Source organism: Trichoderma camerunense, assembly GCF_050948025.1.
Source record: "Trichoderma camerunense strain CBS 138272 chromosome Unknown V8C40scaffold_3, whole genome shotgun sequence".
NCBI classification, from domain to species: Eukaryota; Fungi; Ascomycota; class Sordariomycetes; order Hypocreales; family Hypocreaceae; genus Trichoderma; species Trichoderma camerunense.
This window is the reverse complement of record NW_028145367.1, coordinates 1,195,100-1,221,229: the sequence shown is the minus strand read 5'-3', so window position 1 is coordinate 1,221,229 and position 26,130 is coordinate 1,195,100. Positions and strand designations below refer to the sequence as shown.

Genomic DNA, 26,130 nt, shown 5'->3' with positions numbered 1-26,130 from the left:
GAGGGGTCCCAGAGCCAGCAGAGACGTGTAATAGATGGGATGCTTCCGTCTCGTTGGCTGGAGAGGGCCACATCCGGTGGACCGTAATGCAGCTCTTACATTCCCGTATCCTGCATCCTCTCAGCAGCTGTCATTTCATTTTGCCGTCTCCGTCTGCCTTTCTGCAGAGCTTTTGCCCACTAGGCGATGCCGATGGGACACGGAAGCGCATATGATAACAAAGTCGACAAGGGGAAAATATTACTCGTATGCTTTTCGCCCGGCCTATCGGCTTTTGCTTCACGTCCCGAGATGACACTTGGACGTCGAGGAATGGATGCCCGTCTTGAAAAAGAAGCAAGAAAATTTTTTCATCATCATCATCATCATCGCCATCACCTTGCGTCTACATGACATGTGTATCCATCCGGCGTAATAAACCATACAAAACTCCAGCATGCCCCCGCCCGGCTCACGTACCGTTCCATTGCCAACGAGCGCCTGCATGAATCGGGCAAATTTCAATCCTTTCCTAAACCCAATTTCCCTTTCTCCCGCTTGTCCATTTTGCACCAGTCGAGGCTGATTGGAGGTTTCCTTGGCCACGGCGCTTCTCCATCTAACCGCCAAAATTCATCTTCAATGTAATGGTTGGCTGTGAAGCTTCATTTGAAAGTGACTTGTCTGCTGCTCCGGCCGCCGGCCGACCCGATCGGATCACTTCCTCGAGGAATGCCCGCTGACCACTGCTCAGGCCGCCGACAATGGCTCTAAACGCCCCTTGGTCCACAGCTGCCAGCTCCAGGAGGCGTGTGCTTGTCTCTGCATAAACCTCCTCGCCCTCTCCCGTAGCTCTGGCCATGAGAGCCGGAATGATCAATGACATGGCGGCAGTGACACGATCAGGCTTTACCGACCTTACATACAAGCACAGAGTGTGACTGACGAGTGATCGAGTTCGCTCAGGATCCTCAGGCTCCACATTCGTCACAAAGGCCAAGAGCCGTGGGAAGAGATAGCGGGCGATGCTGACATCTGCTGCAGAAGGCGCCCCTTGCAGCAGTAGTGATCGTATGCAATTGGCTGCTATTTTGGCCGTCTTGAAACAAACACAAGGGGGGTTAGTACGTGGGCTGGCATCAAGCGTGGTGAGAGTGAGGGCTGGGGTTGGCGAGAGTGTGAGGGAGGAGTAGAGTTTTGGGTGGGGTTAGATAAAACATACCATTCGATCTGTGAGGCAGTCTACGACCTCATCTAGATAGCGTGCGACAAGGGGTTCAGTGGCAGGCAGTTGATTCGTGCCACTTGTAAGAAGAATTGTGGTGGCTAGCAGACTGTTCTTGACAGACGTTAGGGAAGTCGGCGCCTCCCGCTTTTGCGCGTTGAGATAGATGGACAGGAAACGCCGGAGACAACCTTGCAGCTGGATGTCGGTGGCTGATGGCCCTTCGGCCGAGTCTCTCCTCGACCTGGACATGCTGGCGACGAATCGCTTCAGTATGGCAAGCGATTGTGGCACAATGAGTTCCTGGCAGCCGGGCGTAGCGAGGATCGTAGCGAAAATGTGAATTATGCACGCGTGCAGGTCCGTTTTGATGATTGATGGGAACACCTCAGCGGCATCTACGATGGCGTTGAGCGCGGTGCTAATCAGCATAATGGCCTCTCCGTTCATCTGGTGTCGTGCCGGCGCGTTGCCCTCAGACAGGCCTGGTAAGATGCCAGACAAGACCAGGACGATGATCCTCGTCAGTTCGAATAATTGGTCAATGTCCTCGGAGAGATCGCCGTCGTCATCCGACTGTCTTCGAGCAGAAGGGTGAGTGACACACAAGTCTCTGGCAACCTCGACAATCACGCTCTGGACATCTAGGCCTTCCGTCAACACAAGACGGTCAAGAAGATCCATTGTCTCGGAGAATACGTCAGGCCGGTAGATTGCGTGGCCAGTGACGCTAGGGTGCAGTATCTTCTTGAGAGCCTGGAGAATGGCTAGCATTTGCTCCTGTGTAGCCAGCGAGTTGTCTTGCCCGGGCCGTGTGGCCAGAGCCTCGAACGCGAGACCGAAGAGCACGAAGAAGAAGGCCACCGGCTCGTCTCGGTAGTTGATGCCTGGTACTTTTGTCTGTCCGTTGGTGGATGTCTCACTTAATTCTTTGCCGTCCAGGGCGTCAAAGACAAATGCGCTGTCTTGTTCAATCAGACTTGCAATTGCATCGACTAGCTTGAGCCATGCGTCTTGGTAGAAGCGAAGTAATGTCTCGCGATTCAATGCTGCGTAGATTGTGTCTAGACTGCCTGACAGAGACGGTGGTCCCAATGTCATTGAAATATCCGGCTCAAACCGAAGACGAGCAAACTCTCGGAGCGCCTCCAGCCAGAGGGGCGTTAGCTTGCCAATGTGCGGCTTGAGAACGTCCAGTAGATATCTCTGTTCGGTGCTGGCCACTTGGAGCTCTGCCCAAGCCGAGAATACGGAGATTTTGACCATAACCTGGGCATTGGAACTGAGACCCTTCAAGTCACCAATGCCCGCATTTTCGTTGTCACTCGAAAAGTTCTCCAGAGCATTCACAAGTGTCTTTAGGATACGGCCCATTCGGTCGACATCAGTGACGATGCCTATGGAGATGAAACTTGCGCAGACGTTGACAGCCTCCGAGGCCAGTTCAGGAGATGAATCCGCCGCAAATGCCGGCGTCAGGGCAGAGCTGATTTGGGCCTGGTACTGCTCTAGCAGCATCGCTTCTTCAAAGTCTGGGTCTGGTGTCTTGCCAAACATCTTGAGGACTGTGCCGATAATCTTGAGACCCCAGATGCGCAACTCCAAGACGCCCGATGTCGACGCAGAAAAAGCCATGCGAACGACATCCGCAATCTTGTTTTGCAGTGCAAGCTGAGCCTTGGACTCGCCATTTGCTGCCACATCCTTGGCGATGATGGCAAATACGTCGTGGATACAGCTCATGGCAAACGTCGTTACTTGCCAGCGCAGAGGCTCTGCTTCCGCTGCTGTCTCGGCCTTGTCTTCCTTTGCATCTGTCGAAGCGGCGGCAAACCCTGCGGCTTCTTCATCTCGTAAGTCAGGTAGTCCGCCTCTCGTAGACTTGTTCACATCCTTCTCTTCCTCTGTCTTAGCTCTGGTCATTTTTAAAACAGCCTGGAAGCGCTGAAGCCATGAAGAGGTCTCGCTCAGAGCTGTTTGATGTAGCCAATTTCGAATGATGTTTCGAATACCGTCATGAGATGGGTCAGCATCCAGCACCAGCCATAGTCGGTCCTCGAATCCTTTCTCTGCTTCTCGTAGAACGTCTCGAGGGTCTCGTTTCATGATGTTGTACAATCCATCCACGGCTATGTCTCGTAGGGTTGCGTGCTCGGATGAGAGATACTTCTGCAGCACTTTGACGTAGTCCCCAAAATGCATCTGTCCTGGGGCGTACAAGGATAAATGCTCCAAGCAGCCCAACGCGGCCCTTTCAACAAAGATGTCCTGTTCTTCTTGGAACTGCCCAACCAATGTAAAGATGAGCTCTCGTGATTTGTTAGCATCTTGAAGATCAGGGCCGAGCACGTTGATAAGCGAGTCTACACATCGTGCAATAGCGGCTGTGGTTGAGAGCTCCATTTCAAAGTTCATCGTAATGGCCGACGATATTTCGGCATGATGAGTCTCGGAAACATAGAGCTGAGCGAGCATTCCAAGGGTGCTCGGCACATAGGTGGCAAAGCTCAACCCGGCAGCGTCTGAGGCTAGAGATAATGCCTCAAGAGCCCAGTAATGAACTACAGGATGAGGGTCGTTGCAGAGTGACATCAATATACCCAGTATTGTCTTCAAGTGATAACCAGCCGCCATTCCGCCTACCTTGGTTTGGATGGCACCCAGAGCCATTGCGCAGCCTGCTCTAGCGCTGGGCTCTCGATTTCCAACAATGGTATCAACAAGGTATTTGATCTCCTGGTTTGTAAATGCATTACCATACACATTGCACAGTCTCGCAACGGCCGCGTAGCCGAGGCTGCGGACGTACTGGTCAGGGTCGAGAACGAAATCTCTAACGATATCCTGCAATAGTCGTTCAACTGCGATGTTGCCAATATCTCCGGATGGGGAGCCAGTTTCCTTTACGGCAACTCTCATTGTGCAGAGAACTGCTGTTGCAAGGTTGGCGTTGATGGCTGCTTTGCGGCCCGGGTCTCGTTGGAGAGAGCCCGCAGATGCAAACGTCCTTATCTGCTCGAGGATACTTTCCTGAACCTTAGCCGGGGTCAGTGGAAATGCGAAAGCAAATAGCTGAATAGCGTTGTTGATGACTTCGGTAGCTGGAGGATCAGGATCTGTCGTGCCGTCATCGATACCGCCAATGTACAGCATAGAGGCATCGTGCTCTAGACTGCCGCAGACTGGCGATTGCAGGAGACTATGAATGAAAGCCTCTGAATCACTCTTTTGAATCTTATCCTCCTGTATGGCATTCTCATTTTGACCAGGGAGCGGCTTGACATTGAATCCCGACACAAGTCCGGTTATGCCAAAGCCCGTGTTATCACCAACGTCCCAAATAGACTCAAAAGTGCCGGCAGCATTCGCTATCGACGCGCTCAGTGAGTTGGGCGTGTAGTTGTCGGGGTCCGCAAAGAGAGAGATCGCAAGAGTCAGCAGATTTGACTGCAAGAGGGCCTCGCTGCCTCCCGCAGGGCTCAAGTTAACCAATTTGATATAGCATTGCAAAACTCTGCGCTGTACCATTCTGTCTAGATCTTGTAGCTGGAGAGCAGGGGTTAATCTCTGAGAGATATCCTCGGTAATCTTCTTTGATGGCAGTGTCTTTAAGAAGGCTGTTGTGCTTTGGAGCATGGCCGCAATACGCTTGGAGACATCGACTGTGAGGAGCCGATTGTTGAACTGGAGGAAAGACAGAATGGACCCCAGAGCGCATTCTCTCACGTGTGTGAGGAATGACGCTTCAAGAAGACTCCTGGCTGAAGTATTGTCCTTGGCCAAGGGCTTTGGCAGTGCATTCTTCCAGAGCAAGAGCAGCTGGGACAGATGAATCTTGACAAAGTTTGGACCCAATGACATGAGGCCGCCAATGAGAATCCAAGCTACTTGAATTTGTGTGCTCGAAACCCGAAGCTCTGACTGGCTACTGGATTTAAGCAGATTCGTTGCCATTGTCAAGACTCGGCTGTTGACATCGAGAGAGCCGTGTAGTGGACGAGAAGGGCTGGCACTTAGAGTGGCAGCCAGTCCATGTGCGAATCCAATGCATCGTCTGGGAGAGTTGCGTCCCGTTCCCAGCAGAGTTAACTCTCGGCTGAGGCTGTTCATACAGACCGAGAGACAGGGCAATAGCTGCTGAGGGCATGCAAGAACAAACGTCTTCATGCAATGCGACGCAAACACCTGCACCGAGTAGCTCGGGTGCTGGAGAACCTGCAGAAGCCCGTCTCGACAAGACTCTGCAAAACTGTTTGCGGCGGAACCGAGAGACTTGATCAATGATGCGACTGCGTTTAGAGCAGCGATAAGGGTGTGCTTTTGAGGCTCTGGTCTTTCAGCCAAGGCCTGGGGGTAATTCTTCAGTACACCGCTGATCAAAGACTCCGCCGCAGATGTCTGGCCAGATTCACCCAGAATCTTGCGCCCAATTACATCCTGGATAATTGCATCTACAATCTTCCGGGATATCAACAAGCGGTAGCGGTTGTTGCTGATGGTTGTGGCGCCAAGAACATCGACGGACAGACTCTCCACTATGCTGAGATAATTCGTTTGCACCGTCTTCTCACCGAGCCGGCGGAAGAGTTTACCGTAGCACACTCCAATCGCCGCACGAGTTTTGTTCGTCGTTGCAGCCTTGACATAGTGCCCGGCTAAGATCTTCAAGATATCATGGAATGATAGAGCAAGGTCTTGACTTCGCCTCGCGCCAGGAGCCGGGCTCGACGAGCGGGAGGGGATCTCGTCATCATCTCCTGCAATGCTAGGGTGCGTGGATGCTCGCTTCAGTTTAGTCTTGGTCTTTTTATTCTTCGCAGCGGCTTCTGCAGCGCTGGACTCTGAATATCCTTGTACCAGAGCCTCAGCGAAGCAGCTGGCCATCGCATTCCGAACCTTTGCGGATGATGAATCGGCGGCCTTGAACATTGCCGTCTCTAGCTTGTCGAAATCGGTGGAATTCTTAAAGTATGTGGTGTGTTTAACCAGAGCTTTGAGGCATCGGCATGCAGACGCCACAACGAGAGTTCCCTTGTCACCAGCGGCATGGCTCCTCGCCTGCTTCCACACATCCCTCGAGATGTATTCATCCATGGACCCCTCAACCATGATGATAATCTTCTCCAAGGCGGTAAACACCGCCGCTCTTATTCCTGCGTTGCTCGAGGCCGACTTCAGTAGCTTCAGCAGCGTCGTGCATGCCAGCTGATGCAGCCCAATGGCACTGTCTCCAGCAGAGGCAAACACATCGCCCAAGCAGCTAACAGCCGCATGCTTTGCGCGCGTCTCGCCATCCGATTTTGATTTCCCTCCGGCCGCTATCGCAATAAGGTCGTTTATCGTCTCGAACAGCAGCTTCCTGTCGCCCTTGCCGAAAATGTGCGCCAGGCAAGCTCCCAGGTTGTTTCTGATGACACGGGACGGCTGCGGGGCGGAGAGGTTGATGATCTGGAATATCTCGCGCTTAAGATAAAACTGCTGGGCTGTGCAGTCGTCCGCCGAAAGCCCCAATACATGCTTCCTCAGGCCCGAGACAAAGGTGAGCAGGAAGAGATCCTGCTGCTCGGCGGGCAGTGCTTGAAGCTTGGGGAGATCCAGCTCGGGGTTGGCAGTGGCAGGATCGACGGCGGTGCTGGTCTGCCCGCTTGCAGGGGGAGCTTCGGGCTCCTGGCTCGACGACATGGTGGGAATCGGGTGTCGTCAGAGGGGCCCCGTCTGGTCGTGTATTTATTCTATATCGCCTCGTCTCGTCTCGTATCGTCTTGTCTTCGTAATGATGTATTTGATAGGGGGATGGCCAGCTATCCAAGTATGATGATGGGCATCGACACTAGCGGTGGTGCAATGGCCAATCAGCAGGCCGCTGTGGCCCTGGATGGGCAGCCTTCCGCCCCAAGCTTCAGGGAAGATTATTAACCCGGCACATTCCAGGAACATGCCATATTGAATGCCTCAAATTGAAGCATCGAAGAAGACAAAAAAAGAGATTGTAAGGCTTTGAAGCAGCTGGACGGATTTTATATGGTGGCTTGTTATTGGATAGCGTTACAATGAACACTGCAAGGTCATTCTCGTTCGCAAGAAAGTCTCTTCTGTCTCCCGGCAGTGTTTTATGCCCGTCATGTTCCAGGTCATTTGGAGCAACGGCGTCTCAGTACGCCGGACATAACAAATGGTCCAAAACGAAGCACATCAAGGCGGTGACGGACAAAAAGAAAATGACTGAGCGGGTTTCATTTACAAAGCTTATCACTATGTACTCGAAAAGTGAGTGACGCCAAGTTCCCCTCACAGGCTCTCAGACGACTTATCTAACATTCGATATAAAAAGTGTATGGTGAGGATGTCAGGTTCAATCCACAGCTGGCGAATGCGGTTGCGGCAGCGACAAAAGGTATGGCTAACTTATAACTCACTGCTATCTTCACGCACACATGAAAAAAAGGCGTTCCTCTAATTCGTACATTAGCAAGCGTGCCAAAGTCATTAATCGAAGGGGCCATTGCACGAGGCCAAGGCCGCTCTGCAACTGGAGCACAGCTTGAGCCTATGACCATGGAGATTCTCATACCGCCAAATATTGCTCTAGTTGCTGATATTGAGACGGATAACAAAACACGCAGCTTACACGACCTGAAGTTTGTAGTCAAAAAGGCCGGTGGTCTTGTGGGATCAACAGCCTTTTACTTCTCAAGACGCGGGCGTGCGGTGTTTAAACCTAGGGATGGTGGCCCATCTCTAACAGACGTCCTAGACGAGGCAATTGAGCATGATGGTACCGAAGATGTCGAAGAGCACCCTGATGGCGGGTACTTGATTTGGACGGAGCCATCCAAGCTCATGGCCATCACCGAAGCCATTTCCAAGCGGTTTGAGCTCGAGGTTGTCGAGTCCGAGATCATGTGGGCTGCGAATGAAGACACCAAGGCCGATGTCGACTCGGCTGAATTGGTGGAAAGCTTGAACACTTTGCTTTCTGGCCTTAGGGAATATACCGAAGTCAGAGCACTCTTCGCCAACATTCGCCAAGGCACCATCACAGACGACGAATGGGACAAGTTGGAGAGGCATATTGATATATAAACCGCATCATGAACACAAATCAAATACTGTACAAAAATCACCCCGAGCTATTAGAGTTGAATTTTTACTATCCCAATCCCTTGTTTTTTTCAGCCTTAACGCCAATCATGCATTTTGTCCTGTTGTCGCCAATAGCGCCCATCCACTCAAATTTGATATAATACAGTCCATTCCCTCCTCATTTGATCGCAAGATTCTTCATTGTTGAATGTAATGGCATATTGAAGCACTATTAAGAGCTGCTCTCGTTCCTCTGAGCCTGCTGGGCCTGCTGTCGCTGCTTCTCCTCCAAGAGAGCCTGTCGCAGCTTCTGTCGCGCCACAATTCTCTCGTACTCCGCCTTGACTTCCTCTCTATCCTGCGGCAGCTTGTTGCATTCCTCAGGCTTCGGCCAGAAGTCGTTCACAGTGAAGCGATTATCCAGGTTCGTTCCGAAATAGTACATGATCCCGATGGGGAAAAGCAGGTAGGTACCGAACTGTTCCGGAGAGGACAAGAGTCAGGAATCGTCGTCATTGCTGGCGGCAAGGAAGCTTACCTTGAAGACTTCGAGATTTAGACCACCCATATTGACTAAAGATTGCTATTTTGTCGAGATACTGGTTGGTCAATGCGTGGAAACGTCAATCTCGAAAACTAGATGCTGTTGGATGACGAGAAGTTTGGCCTAGATGCGTTTACACCATAACCTCGATAAAGCGGTAGCTGTTCAACCCCGCCAACTCCAACCCCCACACCTCACACCACCCATTGTCTGCCAGAATCAGCTGATGGTAGATCCGACTCGGGAGCTGTTTATTACTGTTACATGGCCGCCTTTATTTAGCACCACATCAATCAAGTAAAATATTACAGTATCAAATCCCATATGTGTTTACCAGGGCTTATCCAGACTATGACTATGCGTATACACTTTTGATCGCCAACGAACAAAAATACGTGTTTGGCAGATGATGTTTATAATATAACGTCGCCTGGACAGGAGGCCATTCCCAACCGTGCTCATTCTCTCATGAACAAAAACAAATCCACATGAATCCTCGCAAAAAGTACAACGCCGTCGAGATTTCCAGTTCCTTAGAATCCATAACCCGTACCCACAAAGCTTTATGATAAGCTGAGATAGGAGACCCAACCCTTCCCCGGAGACAAAGACGCCAGTAAGTTCCGTATACCAAGAAGCGCATCACTGAGCGGCTCCATTCCTTTCCCTTTCTGCCTGTGCTTCCTCCATCATGAAACGCTCAGTGAAACTCCGAGGCGTCCCTGTAAAGCCAGGCTGGACAACACTAGCACGGAAGCTGCTGAGGTCTCCCTCATCCATTCCGCTTCGACCGTCTAGGCCACCCACAAAAGTATTAAATTGGCCCAACGAGGCCGCCCTCGCATGTACCTCTGGGTTGCGAACAACAGGCATGATGACCGGACGGCCTTTGTATGATCCAAGAGACCCAGGCTGAAATCTAGACACGGTGGACATGGCATTCTCTGGTCTGGGTCGCGCGATGGAGACTGCTGGTGAGGTTGAATAGAGGGTTGGTTGGCTAGGTCGATCCATATTCGGCACGTCATCCTGAGATTCGTCGTCGGAAGAGTCTTCCTCGTCTTGAGGGGGAGGCGGCCTTTCGCGGGGTTTTGGTGGAGCACTTAGACCGCCAGGTTCGAACTCAAACATATCGTCGTCGTCGCCATAATCGTCCACGCTCTCGTCTTCCACAATAGCTTTGCTGGAGTCGCTGGGACTGAGGTGTGGCTTGTCTTGCGTAGACGTCGCAGTTATGAGTCCAAGTCCATTGCTGACTCTTGCTGCCGGCAATTGAGCGGTTGGAACCAACGCAGGCTTCTGGGCGGCAGAAGTCTTGCGCTTGCCCATGGCGAGATATTCGTCCTCGTCGTCTGAAGAGTCATCGGCATCCTTGCCGTTTTCTGATCCGCGATTGTTGACGTCATTGGATATGATAGATGTCGCATTACCGCCGTGCACAACTCTCACTGAAGGAGTGTCTATTCTTGAATGATTCGCTGTAGATGTGGGCTGCTCGATGGACCTGGGATTCTCCAGGGTTGGCGTACTCGTACCGTCTTGCTCAGACTTGGGCCTGTCCGAGCCGGGATTGACGACGGTCCAAACAGTACCTTCCTCGGCCGGCGCCCTGGACAAAGCTCTCAGCGCCTCGGTAGAAGAGCTCTTCCGAACTGGGGGCTCCCACTCGTCAATGTCGTCGCCTAGTATCATGTCGGAAGCAATTGGTTCGTCTTCTAGTGCAGGTTCCGATACAGCGGGAGTTATGAATTCCACCTGCTGGGGCGATGACGTAGGCAGAACCTCTGAGCCCATGAACTCGAACCGGACTCGCCTTGGGCTCTGGGGAGGTTTGGATATACTAGACGAACGTCGCAGAGCACTTCGTCTAGTCTTGGAGTCACTCTTATCCGAGTTGACAGACGAGGTTGACTCCTCGGTGGTGGTCCTGACGAGGCGGTGCGCCTCGGCTGGAGCCTGAGCGTCTGCCGGAACCTCGCTGTTGCCTGTGGTTATAAGGCCACCATCCACGGTGATACCATGATCCGTGGCAGTGCCATTGTCGACCTCTGGTGGTGCCATTACAGGCAGCAATGGGAAGGCGAGTGCTGTCTGTGTCGAGGTTGTTGTGCCCGTTGAGGCGACAGTCGAGGTGGCAACAGGTCTGCGATCGTGTGGAGGGGAGCTGTCCAGCAGGGGAAGGTAGCTTGGCGTAAAGAGACCCTGCAACTCCGTCTCCCGCTCGCGCGAGCTGCTATTGGGAGCCTCGATACGAGCAGCAACCTCAGGCGTCGGAGCCTGTTGGAATGCAGCCGGGTCAGGTGGTTGTGAGTCAGCGGCCTCCAGCTTGGGATCCAGCTCGGGGCGGAGTGTCGGGTAGTTGGCAAAGGAAGGCGAAATGGCCTGCTGGATGCTGGTAGCGACGCTGGGGTTGACGCCGGTGAGAAGGTCGTGGTAGTAGCGCTGGAAGTCGGAGACCAGGTCGTAGCGGTAGGCAAGCATCTTGCCCTCCAAGTCATCCAGCTTGGTGTGGAGGCTGCTGAGCAACGTCGCCTCCATGGCTAACAAGAGGCTGCAAGCGGACTGGAGCGTGTCAATGGCCTTGATCTGCGCATGACGCTAGGCAGGGCGGGGATCAAAGGCGGCCGCTGGTTTGGAGCCGACAAACTCTATGCACTGGCCAGAAAAAGAATCGGTTTGAGTTCCGTCGTTGCAGACGAGATTGAAAAGCACGGCCAGGTGCATGTAGATCTGGGCAACGAACAAGTGGGTTAACTACATGTATGGGCATTTACATAGCGCGGCCTCTCCCCCCACCCTCCGACCTGCCCGTGACCCTGTCTATTCACGCAAAGAAAGAGCTATTATTCTCGTTGTTTTTCATCCTGCATCTCGAGGTTTCTTCCTCAAGACCTGTCTAGCATATGGCCAAGTCCCTCGTCTTATGGTAATCGACACTGTCTGCAAGGTTTGGCTTCCGAGAAAGCTGGGCGACGTTGGGCGTTTTGATCCGTTGCCTTGAGGGGGGGCTTACGCTAGGCAGATATTAGGTTGGCAATTCAATCGGATATCGTCAAGCCATCGCACCAACCACGCGGCGTGGTTGGAGCGACTTGATTGTTTGCCTGTCATGCCATGGTTGATAGGCGCCTTGAGCAGTACCAAATCAGCGATGTCGCCTGCTAGTGCCCGCCATCTGCGGTGAAAGGGAAAAGCCTTGGTTTTTTGGTATCTCTTCCACGGCTTTGGCAAGCAGCTTGCCCGGCATGTCTGGATGTGGCAGACCACCATTTCGGACCCCGGATATTCCAGGCTGCTTCCGGACCACCAGAGGCCTGAGCCAAGCCCTCCGTGCCCCCAACAAGGCCTGAGGAGCGTGGGCAAGCGTGGGCAAGCGTGGGATATAGAGGGGGTTAGTGGTGCTGCTCATGCATCATGCTGCAGATCTCCCCTGTTGGCTCGGTGAGGCGAGGCAACCCCTCATCTCTCATCTCTCCTCTATCCGGCAGCACGCGGACAGCCCTGGAGCTTGTACAGTCATACAGCCCGGCCGGTGTGCCTGTGGTGCTTGCTTGGCTGCTTTGCGGAGCCCCTTGGGTGCGCACAAAACAAGCCTTGTGTCTTTGTGTGCCACATGCCCAGCGTGTGATCCCAATTACTCATATCTAAGCCGTAGACACCACTTTAAGAGCGTAGGATACGACACCAGACTTGCTCAATGAAGCCGGCGAGGGCTACTCACGGCTTCTTGGTGCGCTGGGCCGGATATGTGCGTATCCGTTCAATGGAATATTACTAACTAGTGTCTCATGCTCAATGCAACTTAGCAGGCACATGGTGTGTGCATTGTTCTGCCGCTACCGGACCAATCTGATCTGCTGGACAATTGCGGTGGTATTACTTTGCGCCATCAGCTTTGAGTAATGGGAATTAGGATTTCGGAGTACGGAGTAGATACGGCATGTTCCTGAAGAAATCTAATAATAGCAAAAATCCCCATTTAGCGTTTACATGTGAATGAATGCAACAATGGCGGCATTCATCTACCGAGCCGTTTGCAACCTCACGGATCTGGACTCGAGGTCGAGGTGTTGCTGTGTGGCTGAGGCCGGCGATCGCTGTACCTGAGAGACCCCTGTGGGTTCAATGCTGATCGTCGCCCTCGGCAGCTCCGTCAGCTATTCAGGTGCCTTCAGGTGCTGAAATCCATCGTGCTAGTTGCCCCCTAGGCATTTAGATGCCCTGTAATGACTAGAAATACAGAGTTGAGTACTTGATAGCACACGGCAGCTGGCACATGACATTGAATATCTCGTACCTAAGGTACAAGTTGCTCTGGGGTTGTGGCTGGTGCTCAGCTTGCCTGCCGATAGCTTACACCGCTTTCCCTGTTTTGGACAACCCTGACACGGGTTCCGAAATTCTGCCCATAGCCTCGCTCGCTGTGGGCCGTATCGGCTGCGCGTGCTCGCTCTCGCAAATGTCCCCTTTGGCCATCAACAACTTTTGACCGAATCCCATCGAGGGAATCCGAGGGACGCGGGATTAACTCACACTCTTTCACGCCATTGCGACTATATCCCCAGAATGTCAACCATTCCAACCTCGGCCCTCCAGTCGGGGTCTCCGCCCATCATCCCGCTGCCGTTCAATGCCAAACAGCCCGAGAAGGTAACGCTGTATCCGCTATCCAACTACACATTCGGTGTCAAGGAGACACAGCCAGAGGAGGATCCGTCCGTCATTGCCCGCCTGAAGCGTTTAGAAGAGCATTTTAGTGAACATGGCATGCGCCGCACCTGCGAAGGCATCCTGGTGTGCCACGAGCACAACCACCCCCATATCCTGATGCTGCAGATCGCCAACGCGTTCTTCAAGCTTCCTGGAGACTACCTGCGGCCGGAAGATGACGAGGTTGAAGGGTTCAAAGCTCGACTGGATGAAAGGCTTGCGCCGGTGGGCCGATTGGGCGAAGGCGAGGAGGCCGGTGACTGGGAGGTTGGCGAGTGTCTGGCGCAGTTTTGGAGACCAAACTTTGAGACCTTCATGTATCCGTTCATCCCTGCGCACGTTACACGGCCCAAGGAGTGCAAGAAGTTTTACTTTATTCAGCTACCCAAGAGCAGTAGGTTCCATCCATTTCCAAGCAGGTTGTCACACATACTAATATCGTTCCCCCCTTCGTAAAGAGGTGCTCAGCGTGCCCAAGAACATGAAGCTTCTCGCCGTCCCCTTATTCGAACTCTACGACAACACCGCTAGATACGGACCGCAGCTATCTGCCATCCCACACCTTCTCAGCCGATACAACTTTGAGTTCGTCGACGAGAATGGAGATGTTGTTGCCGCAACCCCCGGCGCAGGTGCCCCCGATGGATATGTGCCCAAGCCCAAGGTCTTGGCTGGCGACGATACGGATATGGTTGAGGAAAATGGGACACATTGATCAAGGTGACTGATATGTTGGAAAAAACATTGCGATGGTGTTTGGCGTATAGGTAAAATTGTGCAATCTTCAAAGATTACTGGCTGTCTATTTCCATACAGACCTCCGAATCAATGTCATAGACTCTTTTTATGCCTTTTCTCCCTTGTCTCCCTGAATGGTTGCTATTATGTTACGGCGGTGTTTGCTTGTCCTAAACTCCAGGTACCAGATTCCCTGCCATGTTCCAGTGGCCTTGTATGAATGTTAGTTGGGTATGCTACGGGAAACGAAGGCAAAGCTTTGTCAACTTACTAGTCTGCCATCCCTGATTGGAATAGTGACGCTGGCGCCGATGAGCGCTGATTTGATGTGAGCCTATGCGAAGTTAGATCTCTGACTTGTTAAAACCTATTTATGACTGAAACTCGCTGGCATGTCGTCGGGGCCTTCAGCACTGTTCGTGATGGTATTAGTGCAAAATCTCATGAAGCCAATCTCGCTGCTACTTACTCATGGCGATACAGAGCCTCTCCCTTGGCACCAGCTTCTGGCGCAATACGATCAAGAGCGTCACTCATGTCTGCTCTAACATCCTCATCCCCTAAAAGTCCATCATGTCAGACTATGCAAGCAAAACCTTACTATGCAGACGGCTATAGGGCTAAAGAGGAAAAGATTAACAAAGGGAAAGGACGTACAGTTCTCATTTAAGCTAAGAGCACAGCTCGTATGCTGAACAAACAGATTCAACAAGCCAACTTTGTATTCCTGAATCTCAGGCAGCGCGGAAACAATCTGATCCGTGATGAGATACGAGCCGCGCGACTTGGCCGGCAGTGCGATTTGCTTCTGGAACCAGGTCATGGTGCGGATGGAATCTTTAGGTAAGGGCGGGGCCAAGAAGATGTAGCTGATAGGAAGAGTCCAAATGTAGTGAAATGCGTTTGGAAACAAAGATATCATAAACAGTAAAATAAGGAAAATGGTTGTGATGTCGTCGAGACGCTGAGGCATTCTGTGGTTTCGATGATGTGTGAGGTGGAGACTTTGAAGCTGCTACCTCGCCGCTTTAGTGGGGTTAGTGGTTTTTTGGGTGAGTGTGTGTACAAAGTACTGAAGTTGGGACGGACTTTGTGACATCGACTGATAAGCATCAAGAAAGAGTAATTGCAACAAGAAAGAATAGATATACATTGCCATTACAGCTAGTTCAATGGTATAATGTAAGTGGCAAGATCAATTAAGTATCTCTGCAATTGCGTGAGTTGCAGCTCACACAATCCATTACACTACAGTAGACTCAATGTGTAAGTAGAGCAACTTCACAGTCCGTTGTTTTATGTACAATATGATGGCTTCTTGTTTTTCTTCATTTAAACTCTTCATGACTAGTACAAAATAACTTGTGAACCGACACAAGGCCTGTCTATGCCCAGCAGCTCAATAACCCAGATTCCCGCCTTGCTGAAGAAGTCTATTTTAGGGGGTAGGAAGTCTCGGGTAGGGATTCGAGGTGTTTTCGGTGGTGCTCGTTGGCCTATTTTGTTGTTAGCTTTTCCCCAATGTTCCATTGATTCATATTGAGCAGTCAGGCGTACGTAGGGGGTGCCGCAGTAGTTGCAGGAGGCAATCTCGGGCTTGTCGGTGTTGATGAAGATCCTGGGGTGACCGGCAGGGCCGCCGCCGCCATCGCACGATACAATCTTGTCGTGAGTCCATGTAACGGGCACCTTGTGCACTAATTCCATAGCTGAATAGGGTTGAGGCTGCAATCACATCAATACTCTGGCCTTACACAGCAAATACCACTCGACATTTGTACCTGAAGGGCGAAATCGGTCTGTTCGAATCGAGGACCGGTCATAGCCGTTGATCGAGGCTTCTGGCTTCGAGACCAGATAGCACCACGGTTGGGGGCCTGGCTGATGGCTTTCGAATCGGTCTCGAGGACAGCGGCCGTTTCGCTCGTGCCAGTAACAGGCGCAGATGCCTCGAGTCGGCGGGCAGAGGTGGCGAATGATCGGCTCGATGCGCGCAGGTTGCGCGTCAGCGTTTGAACCGCTCGCAATTGGGACGAGGCCATGGCTGCGACGTTTGCGATGAGATTGAGTGATCTGGACTCGAAGCCGAGCAACACTCGCCTGGAGTTGAGGTTGAATCTGGAGGTGGGTTGAACGAACACCGGAACAAATATTGTCCGAGATCGGCAGCTGCTTGCTGCAGGCGCACGCATCGCGACAAGCTAAGGTACCCAGCAGTAACTTTTTTTTCCCTTTGGCTCTGTTGGACATTTTCAAAAACTACAAATTCAACGGAGGCAGATTATCTGCAACACGACTCGCTTCGCAAAAAGAAGCATAACTGGTCACCGAGTTTTGGACATTTGCCAGAGGGCTTCTTCACGAAGATGGCTTCAGAAACACCCAAAGGAGTCTCTTCGAGGCTCCTAACGATGAAGTTCATGCAACGAGCTGTTGCGTCGGCTTCATCTTCGCCACAACAATCTGACGACAGCTCCCAGAACTCCAAAAAACGAAAGCTTAGACATTCAGCGACCACGGCTGCGGAAGAACGAGTTAGCGCGTTGATAGATCAGGCATCAATCAAAGCAGCTCTCGAAGACCAGGAGGCAAAACGACAGGCAGCGTTGGCCCAACACACTGCGACCGGCGCGCATTGGGTTTTGAACACAAAGTTGGATAAATTGAATGCTGGCAAACCTTCAGAGCCCTCCCTAAATGTTGTTTATGTCGGTTATGGAGACATCGATTCATCTGACGAGTCTGGTGGCGAAGACGCTCCTCAGATTGGACGGACCTCAACACGGAAACCCAAGGTAGTCGAGAATCAGGCATGTTCAAGCCCTCCATCACAACCTATAGTGTAATTTGCCCCTTGGCTGACATCCAGTAGAAACCTAGCGCTGGTAAAGACGACCGGCCAGATGAGGAATCATCCAGTGACGATGAAGATGACGATGATGATTCAGCCCCGAAGCGCAAGAGTAGACGTTTAGATACTGGAGACAGCTCAAGCCGCTCCCAATCGCGGTCAAGACCTCGATTCAGCGATGAATCTAAAAAGGCCAAAGACTTCCGTGAGAAGCGAAAGAAGAAGGAGGTTCGATTGAACAACATCTCTTCTATATCTGCTGGCGGCGGCGGCGGTGGTGGCGGCAGCCAAGCTTCAATCAACTGCTATGTCTGCAAACAGCCTGGGCACAAAGCAGCCAATTGTCCCAAAGGGGCTTCCAGGAGATGATGAACAATCCTGCCCTTTTGGCCCCATATTGGTGAGAACGACTGTGTTCCCATTTATTGCTTATACGCGTTCTGTCCCCATAGGGATACGTAATTTTCATGAATGCAGAGGCCAGCCTCTCTGATTTATACCCGAACAGCTCATAGACAAATGCTTGCTTCATATTAGCTTGCACGTTTTCATTTATCTCTTCATATTAGAAGCTCTGGTCTGGCGAACAGACACAATGCCGCCATATGGACGCGCAACTGAACAATACCTACACATATTTATCCATGGGTAGCTTCCCGCCCATACAGCATGTTGCTTATCAAAATAAAATAAAATCATACAATATCATATTTCATCCGCAGATTATCATGGTGAAGCTCATGTGCATATGTTATATCCCATTTCGCTCTGCTCCGCACCTCACATTCTGATTATAGCAGAAAGCAATCCATGCTACTGCGGGCATGGGTATGATGATAGAGTTGGTCTGCAGAAGGCACCACTTCTCCCGTGTTATCGCAATCCCCATGCAATCTTGGTGGAATATAAGATCCTTACAATCCAATCGCGGGGCGGAGACACCATTTCCTTTATCACATACCTACATGCATGCATATCACAATACGGGCGCGATGAGTAATTAACGAAATCTCCCATTACTGCAGGTCGCGGCCCTTTTTCAACCATTCACTGGGAATAAATGCCACAGCCTCCCATATCCGCAAGAATACATGAACTTTCTTAGTGAAGCCTTGGTAATGGAATAAGGTAAGTCTACAGGCATTGAAGAGTCCGATTCCCCAGCTGACGCATCGCAAATGGCGCGCTATATCCAGTGTTGCATAGAGAGATGTTGGTCATAAATTGGCAATTGACTTTGAAAGTCAATGACTGCATGACCTATCCAACACTCCGGCGGCTACGTGCAGCTCAAGGTTGTAGTAAGATACCTTACTCTTTGAGTGGTACTGCTAAGCTCCAGCTGTTACCGCTACCGTCTTCGAGCATCTTCTTCTAGCATCGCTATCTTCTTTTAACATCTGATATGGTAATGAAGTGAGTACCGGATAGCTATAAGTGCTGCGTTATATCACTCCAGGCTGAGATAGGGATGGCAAATAGCCATTCCCTTCGCTTTCTTGCGACTACCGAACGACACTTTGCGACCAGGTCTGGATAAGCACTGCCGATACACGGAACGGGACCTGGCTTATGCGAGGCCGTCACACAAGGAACACTCAGCACCCTATCTTATACGGCCTTGATGCGCTTTGCAGCGCGAATGTGTGATCTTCAAAGCCATTTGCGGGGTCTATGATCCTTCGCTGGCAGTCTGTTGTGAAGGATGAATCCACCAGGTTAGCACTGTTAGCAGCTTTGCCGTACGCAGTCACCAACTTCGAGGGTCAAATCGGACCACAAAGACGCCCGCAGGAGGGTTGCGTACATATTACATGCATACGGATTGCATTCGCGCGATCCCAGGTCCAACTGACGGCCAGTATTTAGTAATATCCTCTTCCCACTTCCCCGCTATGGACCAAGAGCCATGGAAGAGCGGATTCGGACATCACAGGAGCACCTAGCTGGGTCGCTTGTCCTAGAGGCGAAGCCAATAGTGCTAATAGGCAATAGAGCGTCTTTAGCTTGCTCAGGATTCAATCACCCGTGTGTCAAAGCTCGACAGTGTTACTGTGCCGCAACCAAGAAGCGAGCGAGCACACGATCAAATGTCACCGAAAGCTCCTAGACTCTATGCCAGTGGATATGGCACATGAGCCCTTGACTCGGCTTCGTTCCAAGCATTGCCCGCTGGCTGTGGAGCTGCGGGCACAACAGACGAAACCCGCGTTGATCAGAGAATCTCTTACGATGGTCATGGCTCGGCTTGACAACCCTGATGGGCCGGTGGCACCCTCGCAGCCCATAGGATCGTTGACGTGTCAAATAGCCATCTCTTTGCCTTATGCATGGCCGTGGCCTAAGCTCACTGACCCAAGTAAGCAGATCAGATCGCAACCCTGACCTCTGTGTTTAGCGCGCCCCTCTTCACGGAGTCCAAGCAGACATATCCGTACTCGTACTTGGGGGAGGCTGTGAGCGACCTGCCGAGGGAATCCTCGGCGTCTACTCAACGCTCTGTGGTTGGACAGCCCCCCGCTGTTATCATGCCGTGGGACGTCTGAGCAAAATGTTTGCCCATCACCAGGAAGTTATCAGGTACAAGTTCACGCTGAGACCAACGGCAATCCCTGCTCCGAGTACGACCAGGACAAAGCCCACCAGTGAACGACTAGTGGGAGCTTTGGGAGAGAATCATACCCACTGCGAATCCGCATCCAAGACGGTGGAAACGAGACGGGGGGCGCGCCATCTTGCTCCCCACACCCCTTGCAGGATCACAAAAGCTTCGGCTTTTCACGTCTCCTTTGCTGTGCATCATAGACTACTGGGACTGACCCTGCGGAGCCAATGACATTTGTGTCACCACATCCCGAAGCACAATCCCAACAAACAACGGCGGCATTCGACTTACTGGTCCCATGATTTGTCGTCCAGAAATGCCACCTCGTACATAATGGCAACATTTTAGTTTCCCTTGGCTTCATCCTAGGACCAGCTACTCCGTGCTGGGAAGCAAGGAGTGGCATCTTGGCCTGGGAAATATCAAGGCGGCAAAAGACATGCATGATTATTGCACGCTGGTTCCCCAATAGCTCGTTACAATCGGTGGCAAGTTGCGCAGTGTGTGAAGTTGTAAACACCATGTACAATGACCAGTCGATGAGATGAGCTTCCGCAAAGAAATGCATGTAGCACGGTTAGCTTGGCGATCCAAATAAAAGCAAATCCTCCAGGTATAAATAATCTATCGTCCGCTTCCGTCTCATGGCAGCCTCAAAGGGGGACCGTGAGGAGCGAGCTTGAAAGGGGAGCTTCTTTCACCCTCAGATCGTGTAAGCAAGCAAATAAGCAACAACAGCTTCTCAGCAGCCCGCTTCGGACAGGGTGTTCCAGGCATCTGACAAAGTACGCAATCAACGTAACTCTTGCCATCTCACAAAGCCCATGCTACCAATGCCTCGGTACTATGTATATGCAGGACTTGTCGAAGCAGCTGCGTCCGCTATATAAGACTGATTACATGTACTCGTCCAACTTTTGCCGAAGACCTTTGTCCCTTCTACAGCCCTCTTATTTCTTCTTCTCTTGCTGCCATTACTCCTACAGTACCATTTCTTCTTCTTGTTCATCACCCTCTTTTCTCGTTGCACTCCCACCAATCTCGATCCTGAGAAACAGCCGCTGAAACACAACCTCTAACCCACTGCAGGCAGCTCCATTTCGGTGATTTTCCCGATCCTCTTTTTGTCGAAACCGTCCGGCACCTAAACCTGGGTGGCGCACCCCCACTAGCAAACTACGAGCCTCACACCGCAACGGGTCTTCGATCAGTCAGCCTACAGCCGCCACCTCCAAAACCAATCACCCATACGATCCTTTTAGTTCCCTGGGCTGAACATCCTCTCTCTCCTTTCCGAGGCTTGTCGGCACATATTCATTGCTGCCGCGTCTGTTGATCTTTTGGCACTGGACATTGGACACTGGAATTCTTTGTTATCCGCACGCCTCACCACACAAACCCCCGCAATGCAGCGTGTGCCGGCGCCGGTCAAGGCTGAGGCCCAAGCCCCCAGTCGCCAATCGCCGGTCGTTGTCCTGACCGACAGCCTGGAGAAGCCCTCGCTAGATGACCGCGATTACCGCGTGGTGCGGCTGGAAAACGAGCTCGAGGCTCTGCTGGTTCACGACCCCGAGACGGACAAGGCCAGCGCCGCTCTTGACGTCAATGTGGGCAACTTCAGCGACGAGGATGGAATGCCGGGCATGGCACACGCGGTTGAGCATGTAAGTCGCGTCTCCTGTTCTTGTTGCTTTCTTTTGGACTTGATTGGGTTCTCTCGGTTCCTACTCCTATACTGCAATTGCCGTATCTTGCCAATTGTGCTTCTTGCGAGCAAACACTTGGGGGCTAACACTGGAGCCGTTGTAGCTCTTGTTCATGGGCACGAAAAAGTTCCCTATCGAGAATGAGTACAGCCAGTATCTCTCTGCCAACTCTGGCAGCTCCAATGCGTATACAGCCGCCACATCGACCAACTACTACTTCGACGTCGCTGCCAAGCCTGCCAACGACCAAGATCCGTCAGATACCAATCCCTCACCACTCCGTGAGGCCCTCGACCGCTTTGCGCAGTTCTTTATAGAGCCGCTCTTCTTGTCCAGCACCTTGGACAGGGAACTTAAAGCTGTCGACTCGGAGAACAAGAAGAATCTGCAGAATGACACCTGGCGCCTACACCAGCTCGACAAGTCTCTGTCAAATCCGAAGCACCCTTACTGCCACTTCTCCACTGGCAATCTAGAGGTGCTCAAGACTCTCCCTGAAGCCAGTGGGATTAATGTCAGAGACAAGTTCATTGAATTTCATGCCAAGCACTACTCTGCAAATCGCATGAAGCTCGTCATTTTGGGCCGAGAGCCTCTTGATGTGCTCCAGAAATGGACCGTCGAGTTCTTCTCCGGCATTGCCAACAAAAATCTGGCTCCCAACAGATGGACAGACGAGCTCCCTTTCCGACCAAGCGACATTGGCATTCAATGGTTCGCGAAGCCAGTCATGGACACCAGAGAGTTAAACCTCTGCTTCCCCTTCATTGACGAGGAGTACCTGTACGAGTCCCAACCTAGTCGATACTGCTCTCACCTCATTGGTCATGAGGGACCCGGCAGTATCATGTCATATATCAAAAACAAGGGTTGGGCTAATAGCCTATCTGCCGGCGCTTACCCCATCTGCCCCGGCACACCAGGTGTCTTTGAAGTCCAGATCCGATTGACGGAAGAAGTAAGCCTAGCTCCTTGCTCTGAGTGATTGATAACCTCTAACAGCTTGATATTATAGGGCCTTAAAGTATATCCCCAAATTATCAACATCTTTTTCCAGTACATTGCTCTCCTTCGCGAAGCTCCCCCTCAAGAATGGATATTCCAGGAGCAAAAAGGCATGGCCGACGTGGACTTCAAATTTAGACAAAAGACTCCTGCCAGTCGGTTCACTAGCAGAGTCAGTTCTGTGATGCAAAAGCCCTTGCCACGAGAGTGGCTATTGAGTGCCCACAGCCGCCTGCGAGCATTTGACTCGAAGCTTATCGAGCAGGTTCTATCTAAGATTCAGCCAGACAATCTTCGTCTTTCCGTGGTTTCACGCACTTTCCCGGGCACTTGGGACCAGAAGGAGAAGTGGTATGGTACAGAGTATTCATGCGAGCAGATTCCCGCGGATTTGATGGATGACTGGAGGCGTGCCATGGCTACTCCTAGCCAGAAGCGACTGCCAGAGCTACACTTACCCCACAAGAACAACTTCATTCCTAGCAAACTCGAGGTAGAGAAGAAGGAGGTGTCAGAGCCTGCATTGGCTCCTCGGATCCTGCGAAACGATGCAGAGGCTCGCACCTGGTGGAAGAAGGATGACACCTTCTGGGTTCCCAAGGCAAATGTCATTGTGAGCCTGAAGAATCCCATCATTTATGCCTCTGCCCAGAGCAGCGTCAAGGCTAGACTGTTTACGGAGTTGGTGCGAGATGCATTGGAAGAATACTCGTACGACGCAGAACTTGCAGGACTTGAGTACACGGTGTCAATGGATTCTCGAGGCTTGTTCCTCGACATTTCAGGATACAACGATAAGCTTCCGCTTCTTCTTGAGCATGTCGCTGCGACCTTGAGAGACATTACCATCAAAGATGCTCGCTTCACCATTGTCAAGGAACGTCTTACCCGCGGTTACGACAACTGGCAGCTTCAATCTTCGTATCAGCAAGTAGGAGATTACACATCTTGGCTCAACGCAGAAGGTGACTACCTGGTAGAGGAGCTTGCTGTGGAACTGCGCGATGTCACTGCAGATGACGTGCGACAGTTTCAGAAGCAAATGCTAGCCCAGATGCATGTCGAGGTCTACGTACATGGAAACATGTACAAGAGTGAGGCTCTGAAGCTAACCGATATGATTGAGTCTACTCTGAAGGCCCGCGTCTTGCCCAAGTCTCAGTGGCCCATCATTCGTTCACTCATCTTACCTCCTGGGTCAAACTACGTCTACAAGAAGACGCTGAAAGACCCCGCAAACGTCAACCACTGCGTTGAAACATGGCTGTACGTGGGCGACAGGGGTGACCGAGTGCTTCGCGCAAAGACTCTTCTTATTGATCAGATGATGCACGAGCCCGCTTTCGATCAACTCAGGACGAAAGAGCAGCTTGGATATATTGTCTTCGCCAGCATCCGCAATTTTTCCACCACCTGCGGCTTCCGCTTCCTGATCCAGAGTGAGAGGACTCCCGATTACCTGGACAGGCGTATCGAGGCCTTTTTGGTCCGCTTTGGAGAGACTCTCCAGAAAATGACGGATACCGAGTTTGAGGGCCACAAGCGAAGCTTGGTTATCAAGAGACTTGAAAAGCTGCGTAATCTCGACCAAGAGACTTCAAGACACTGGGCCCAAATATCTAGCGAATACTACGACTTTGAGCAAGGTAAGCGACATGATTGATTGATCTTTTAAATATGCGCGAGATACTGACGTGTTGTAACCTCTAGCTCAAGAAGATGCTGCCCACGTGAAGCCGCTTACAAAGGCTGAAATGCTGAGCTTCTTTGACAAATACTTTAGCCCATCTTCCAGCAGTCGAGCCCGTCTTTCGGTTCACTTGTATGCTCGAGGGTCCAACGAACTGGATTTGAAGCTTGTGGACCTCTTGAAGAACTTGGGACTGGAAGATATTCCCAAAGAGAGCCGAGCGAGCCTCGACTCATTGGAGGGACATCTCAAGGCGGAACAATCAGTTCCCGATGATAAACGCGCATCTCTCCTCTCAAAGGCCAAGGAGCTCGGACTACCTCAAACCGCTCCTGAAGTTGAGGGAACAGATAGCGATGTCGCAGCGGCTATAGATGCGGCAATAGAGATTACCGACGGCCGACAGTACAAGGCTGGTCTTCAGGCAAGCTCTGGTGCTCGCCCCGTTAAGGAGCTTACCGAATTCGAAGAGGCCGATTCAAAGCTTTGAAGCACCGCGGCATTTTGATGAATTACGATGATTTTCCAATTATTCAAAACAAAAAAGAAAAGGAAACCTGATAGATGTTTGATGCTGCACAAGCAAGGGGATTTCCTTGGGGAGAGGTGGAAGGGGCATTAACTACAAGTATATATTTTAGAGCTTTTCTCCCTCTCTCTCCCTCTCTTTCTTTTTTCTAGGGGTCTGGGACGAGACGCAGAAGAGCGGCGGATTTTGGGGTTGTTGCTGCTTGAGTTACTGTTTTGCCCGAGGGTGCCTTAGATAGCCAATTGCTGGGTTTATTTGGACTCTCGCCTCGTTTGGTAAAAAGACAACTATATATGTGGTAGACTCGACTTTTTGTACGGAAGAGGTTGTTGTACAGAACTTGTATTGTTAGAAAATCACCCGTTAAGACTACCTCGTTTTTACTGTGCTTGTGCTTGTAGCAAAGCTCTCAGGAAGAGTTAGGATGTCCTAGAAAGGCCCCAAGTACTCTCGTGTCGGGCATATTAGACAATTCAGACACGGCGTACGAAGTAGTAGTCACTATTTCCCTAACAACTCACTCAGCTTTTTGATGACCAAGCTCCAAGCCCGTCAGGTTAGGACGGATACGCCGTGTGTCTAGCACTAAGACCTGAAAATCTCTGCAGGCCGGCGCATCGACCGTCTCTCCCTGAATCCGGCAGACGCCAGCAACCACCACAGTGTTGGCGTCACTGGAACTGCTAATTACTAACCTGCCCGGAAATTATGTAGATACCTGGTAGTTTACAGAAGCCTCGTATTACCAGGTGAAAAGTAACATGACAGCCCTATAAAGTTTAAGATACAAGTACAAATGCTTGATGCAAGGAGGCTTGAAAAGCAAGAGGAACGACGCCATGCGCGTGTGACAACGGATGCCTGAATGTTCGCAAAGATTACCATGTGCTTGCGGCATCCATTCTCGTATAATCTATTTCTCGTTCGCCTCTCCTGATTGACGATGGTAATGTGTCTTTTCGTACTTAGGTACTATATTTATTCGTCATCCATCGGTACCTAGTTCCTCGATGATAAATGGGCGAGATCAATCAATTACAAATAGAAGATTCCGAAAGTGTTTGCCACCATTCCCAGAGAACAACTTGAAAGATTCCAGATAGAGCATGTGTGTACCTGGGTCTACATACAGATGTACCAGCCGTGATATATCCGCCACGGCAGTTGAGAATTCAGGCGCCCTGCTGGCTCTGTGCGCTGGCCATGCCGGCTGATGAAATATGGATTCACTTGAACCCTTGCCCGGGTCGTTTAGTGGGCGGCTGTTGGACGAGTGTGGGGATTTGTCTCGCCCTGTCTGCAACTAAAAAGGACAGGCACACAAGTAATACCGTCCGGATTACAGCCCTTCTTTTTTTCGGTGCTCCCAAGCCCTCTTATTTTTTTCAAAGTTAATGAAAGGGAGCGCCAAGGTATGTACCTAGATAGATAGACCAGTGAAGAGTTGTGGCTTGGTTTTATTTTT

At 51.4% G+C, this 26,130-nt stretch overlaps 9 protein-coding genes across 9 annotated transcripts; 4 read left to right on the top strand and 5 right to left on the bottom strand.

The window, feature by feature from the left end:
* Positions 1 to 495: 495 nt before the first annotated feature.
* Positions 496 to 6,993, bottom strand: V8C40DRAFT_142104 (AP-1 complex accessory protein LAA1). The gene is made up of 2 exons (XM_083211216.1): positions 1,202 to 6,993; positions 496 to 1,078 (listed from the first exon to the last, which is right to left on the bottom strand). The coding sequence occupies exons 1-2, from the start codon at positions 6,884 to 6,886 to the stop codon at positions 599 to 601; spliced, it is 6,165 nt and encodes a 2,054-aa protein (XP_083077050.1). The 5' UTR covers positions 6,887 to 6,993; the 3' UTR covers positions 496 to 598.
* A 144-nt stretch (positions 6,994 to 7,137) lies between these two features.
* Positions 7,138 to 8,464, top strand: V8C40DRAFT_235679 (post-initiation translation factor DPC29). The gene is made up of 3 exons (XM_083213896.1): positions 7,138 to 7,471; positions 7,536 to 7,598; positions 7,674 to 8,464. Exons 1-3 carry the CDS (start codon positions 7,255 to 7,257, stop codon positions 8,285 to 8,287), a joined length of 894 nt encoding a protein of 297 aa, XP_083077049.1. The 5' UTR covers positions 7,138 to 7,254; the 3' UTR covers positions 8,288 to 8,464.
* V8C40DRAFT_235675 (uncharacterized protein) lies at positions 8,264 to 9,001 on the bottom strand. Its single transcript, XM_083213895.1, has 2 exons — positions 8,826 to 9,001; positions 8,264 to 8,765 (listed from the first exon to the last, which is right to left on the bottom strand). Exons 1-2 carry the CDS (start codon positions 8,853 to 8,855, stop codon positions 8,520 to 8,522), a joined length of 276 nt encoding a protein of 91 aa, XP_083077048.1. The 5' UTR covers positions 8,856 to 9,001; the 3' UTR covers positions 8,264 to 8,519.
* A 103-nt stretch (positions 9,002 to 9,104) lies between these two features.
* On the bottom strand, positions 9,105 to 11,579 carry V8C40DRAFT_235674 (uncharacterized protein). Its single transcript, XM_083213894.1, has one exon. The coding sequence runs from the start codon at positions 11,367 to 11,369 to the stop codon at positions 9,474 to 9,476; it is 1,896 nt and encodes a 631-aa protein (XP_083077047.1). The 5' UTR covers positions 11,370 to 11,579; the 3' UTR covers positions 9,105 to 9,473.
* A 1,679-nt stretch (positions 11,580 to 13,258) lies between these two features.
* Positions 13,259 to 14,607, top strand: V8C40DRAFT_235671 (nucleotide hydrolase-domain-containing protein). Its single transcript, XM_083213893.1, has 2 exons — positions 13,259 to 13,935; positions 14,000 to 14,607. The coding sequence occupies exons 1-2, from the start codon at positions 13,398 to 13,400 to the stop codon at positions 14,254 to 14,256; spliced, it is 795 nt and encodes a 264-aa protein (XP_083077046.1). The 5' UTR covers positions 13,259 to 13,397; the 3' UTR covers positions 14,257 to 14,607.
* V8C40DRAFT_235669 (YjbQ family protein) lies at positions 14,297 to 15,276 on the bottom strand. The gene is made up of 5 exons (XM_083213892.1): positions 14,937 to 15,276; positions 14,749 to 14,839; positions 14,668 to 14,692; positions 14,551 to 14,613; positions 14,297 to 14,490 (listed from the first exon to the last, which is right to left on the bottom strand). The coding sequence occupies exons 1-5, from the start codon at positions 15,250 to 15,252 to the stop codon at positions 14,386 to 14,388; spliced, it is 600 nt and encodes a 199-aa protein (XP_083077045.1). The 5' UTR covers positions 15,253 to 15,276; the 3' UTR covers positions 14,297 to 14,385.
* A 133-nt stretch (positions 15,277 to 15,409) lies between these two features.
* Positions 15,410 to 16,358, bottom strand: V8C40DRAFT_235665 (zinc-finger domain-containing protein). Its single transcript, XM_083213891.1, has 3 exons — positions 16,061 to 16,358; positions 15,837 to 16,004; positions 15,410 to 15,775 (listed from the first exon to the last, which is right to left on the bottom strand). Exons 1-3 carry the CDS (start codon positions 16,319 to 16,321, stop codon positions 15,713 to 15,715), a joined length of 492 nt encoding a protein of 163 aa, XP_083077044.1. The 5' UTR covers positions 16,322 to 16,358; the 3' UTR covers positions 15,410 to 15,712.
* Positions 16,359 to 16,526: 168 nt separating this feature from the next.
* On the top strand, positions 16,527 to 17,845 carry V8C40DRAFT_235661 (C2HC-type zinc finger protein). The gene is made up of 2 exons (XM_083213890.1): positions 16,527 to 17,089; positions 17,152 to 17,845. Exons 1-2 carry the CDS (start codon positions 16,646 to 16,648, stop codon positions 17,497 to 17,499), a joined length of 792 nt encoding a protein of 263 aa, XP_083077043.1. The 5' UTR covers positions 16,527 to 16,645; the 3' UTR covers positions 17,500 to 17,845.
* Positions 17,846 to 20,532: 2,687 nt separating this feature from the next.
* On the top strand, positions 20,533 to 25,141 carry V8C40DRAFT_235656 (Metalloenzyme, LuxS/M16 peptidase-like protein). The gene is made up of 4 exons (XM_083213889.1): positions 20,533 to 21,399; positions 21,545 to 22,399; positions 22,457 to 24,092; positions 24,157 to 25,141. Exons 1-4 carry the CDS (start codon positions 21,142 to 21,144, stop codon positions 24,624 to 24,626), a joined length of 3,219 nt encoding a protein of 1,072 aa, XP_083077042.1. The 5' UTR covers positions 20,533 to 21,141; the 3' UTR covers positions 24,627 to 25,141.
* Positions 25,142 to 26,130: the final 989 nt, after the last annotated feature.